Source organism: Chamaea fasciata, unplaced genomic scaffold (assembly GCF_029207755.1).
Source record: "Chamaea fasciata isolate MVZ Bird 193981 ecotype frontalis unplaced genomic scaffold, bChaFas1.0.hap1 SCAF_1, whole genome shotgun sequence".
Taxonomy (NCBI): domain Eukaryota; kingdom Metazoa; phylum Chordata; class Aves; order Passeriformes; family Sylviidae; genus Chamaea; species Chamaea fasciata.
The window spans coordinates 86809065-86812248 of NW_027094086.1; the positions used below are offsets into that span (position 1 = coordinate 86809065).

Genomic DNA, 3184 nt, shown 5'->3' on the forward strand with positions numbered 1-3184 from the left:
GAAAACAATCTGATGTTAAGCAGTGATTTTTAACTAATTTTTTTCTAGTGATCACTAGATTTTAACCTTGGCCATTGTTTGAAATCCCTCACAATCCCTGCCCCACAATTAGCACTGCCTGCGGTAGGTAGACTGAAGGCTGAGTTTAGTTGAAACACCATGAGGCCAGAAAGTTGTTTAGAGTAAGTTATTTAGGACCGGGCTATAGGGCAATCAAACATCACATTTCAAACAATGCCCTCGCCTTCTCTTTTTTAATTTTTTTTTTTCATTCTTTCATTCAGTACTTGAGAGGGAGGTGTCATTTCTATCAGTTAATGTTTTTACCAGGTTATAATTCAGGGTGCCAGGGCTGTCCCTGCTGCTTCTGTAATACCCAACACATGAAAGTCCTCTCTCAGCTAATGGGACACCAGCATTTTTTGTAGCTTGTGTGTCAAGTCCATCCCACTAGCTGCAACTGTGGTTGTGTGCTGACTCCATTCCCCATAACTTTATGGGTGGCTTTTCACTTGAGCAGACTCTTTCCACCTCTTCCTTATCTTACTTGCCCTGCTTTTGGGCAGGAAGTGCATTCTGGTTGGGAATTTCATGATTTTGAAGGCACTAGCTTCACCTTTTTACTTGCAGAAAGGTAAGATGCTGCCAAAGGCCACAGACCAGTAGGGCTCATTTGAAGAGTTGGAATCCCAGTCTTACTTTTTGTAAGGAAGGTGATAAAGGCAAGATAGAGCCCCCTGAAGTTGCTGGACACCGCTATTTCCTTCAGAACAAACTTGATTAGCAAAGCTGCAGCAACAGTGTGTGGCTGCTCAGGCCTGCTGTAGCAAAATTCAGGCAAACTCAGGTAATTGTCAGGAAGAGTGGAAACTGCCTAAGAGATACATGCATCTGAAACACACTAGCACATCCTTCTGCAGGGTGACCTGCAGAGCCCAACACCAAGAGAGGCCAAGTGTCTCCTGTTAAGTGGTGCTGCTTTTAATTTTCCTTTGGCTCTCTTGTGTCAGCAGCAGGCAAGCTGTAATTTTTTTATTAGCCCTTTGGTGAAGAGTCTCTTTTTGGCCTAGTGTGGCATTCAGATTGTCGCAGGGGCCACTGCTTGCTCATGCAGCTCAGGCTGGCTGTCCTGCCCCTCCTCTAGGAGTGTGGCAGGTGTGGAGAAGCTGTTAGGCAGCTAAGATTTCCCACAGTGTCTTTAGCAGAGTAGTGCTCCTGTGGAGGAGTATATAAGCTAGGCTGTCTCTGAGGCAGCACACTAGGGTTTGATACTTCTGTTGCAGAGCTCCCTGGTGGAATTGTGCCTGTGTGCCTGCTTGTATGCGATTTTCTCCATGAGGGGACACCAGCTGTGGCTGTGACTCAACCCAGGAAAGGTATTTCAGCCAGAGGGCCTGCAGGAACCGTTGGAACATAAAGGCCTCCAAACCACAATCCCCACAATACAACCCAGTGAGAGTTTTAGGAAAAAAAGCCCTCTTCGTTAATGGCAGTTGAGCTGCACATAGATGTGCACATTCTTTGGACATTAAAATCAGTCTGTCCATGGAAAAGTGATGGCACCAAAAAAAAAAAAAAAAAAAAAAATCCAACTAAAACCCGAGCAGTTTCAGTGAAAACATATTTTCACCCTCAAGGAAGAAGTTAGTGGAAAATTTTCAGCTGCTCTTAATTGCATGCAGTTGTCTGTTGAACCACGTTCTGTTTGTTTCCCTAAAAAGGACTGGATAATCGCTCCAAAGGGCTACGCAGCCAACTACTGTGATGGGGAGTGCTCGTTCCCACTCAACGCCCATATGAACGCAACCAATCACGCCATTGTACAAACTCTGGTAAGTCTCCAGGCAGCTCAGTGCCAAAGCACCAGGTGAATTTGTAAACAATATACCAGTGTCTCAGTTGCGTTTTCTTTCTTGGCAACAGGTTCATCTTATGAATCCTGATTACGTTCCCAAACCATGCTGTGCACCTACCAAACTAAATGCCATATCTGTACTTTACTTCGATGACAATTCTAATGTAATCTTGAAGAAATACAGAAATATGGTAGTAAGAGCTTGTGGATGTCACTGACAAAGTCTTCACATGGACTCTGTGATGCTGCCATGAACTTGGATACAATCCTCCCTCTTTTCATGACCTTGGGAAAAAAACCCATGTGATAACCACCCTTCAGAACACCACGTATGTGCCTTGTGGGAGGAAGGGGTGTGGGGACCACCCCCCAGGGTGGGAGTAAACTGCTGGACTTCTTACAGACTGACCCTACACCACAGTGGCTGCTCAGCTCAGTAGCAGCAGCAGCAAAATGCCCACACACTTTATTTGGCTGGGATGATCCTAATCTCACAGAGAAGCTTGGCCTGAAGCAGGTGCTTGGATATGTGCTGCAGTTTTACCAGATGAGCATTCAACATCCAAAACAAGTGTGGTCTCTTTTTGGAGGGGGGGAGGGAAGATGAGGGGAAGAAGCAGAGAAGCTAAAGAAAGTGGTGTTAGCACTTCAGACGTAGAGTGTACATCTCGTGCAGGATCCTTTTGGCCAGAAGGGACAGTTACTGCATCTAGACTGTTGGTCTTCTCCTGACATCAGTCATGACAGTAAGCCTCTAAAATTGTGCCAAAGCAGATGTTTCAGTTCTCCTATGCTCCCAGCACTGTTTAACTGTGCTCTTGCAAATGTAAGATGGCTTGGCTGCACCCTGTGTTAGAAACACTACCATGAACTCAGACCCTGGCTGGTCTTCCCAGCTCACCCTCTGACTGAGCAATACAAATTTATACACTTGTTTTTATGCAACTTCCTTCTACTCCCCATGTGGAGCTGCCTCATCTTCTACCACTTGCCCAGGAAGGAAGTCAGGACACTTCAGCTGTAATTCAGACATAAAAGCTTAGGGACCATTCATTCTCTAGCTGGACAGTTTGTTTACAGGAAGACAGAATGTCAACATTTGCAATCTTTCCCTTCAATTCATGCAACTAACAAACTAGTATAAAGAATATGCAGGGTAGAGCCATGGTTTGCCAGCAGAAGCTAATAGCAAATTGTTTTGATCAATATTAAACTTGTATTAAATGCACTTACCTCTACTTGCATTTAAAAGGCTTCTTGTAAATACAAGCTATAATTTATTGCACTTGTCACTGTATATTCATTGTGCTGTATCATTTATAGAAAGAC

General features: G+C 44.5%; 1 protein-coding gene across 2 annotated transcripts in view; it reads left to right on the forward strand.

Moving 5' to 3' along the window:
- BMP6 (bone morphogenetic protein 6) overlaps positions 1-3140 on the forward strand; it is an 87945-nt gene extending 84805 nt beyond the window's left edge. The window contains exons 6-7 of one of the 2 annotated variants that reach the window (XM_066187840.1): positions 1284-1376; positions 1722-1802. In XM_066187840.1, the coding sequence (XP_066043937.1) occupies positions 1284-1361 (78 nt within the window). In that variant the 3' untranslated portion in view covers positions 1362-1376; positions 1722-1802. Of the gene's footprint in view, positions 1-1283; positions 1377-1721; positions 1833-1923 lie in introns of those variants that run through there. The other variant, XM_066187832.1, reaches the window with a different exon arrangement.
- The last annotated feature ends 44 nt before the right edge of the window (positions 3141-3184 follow it).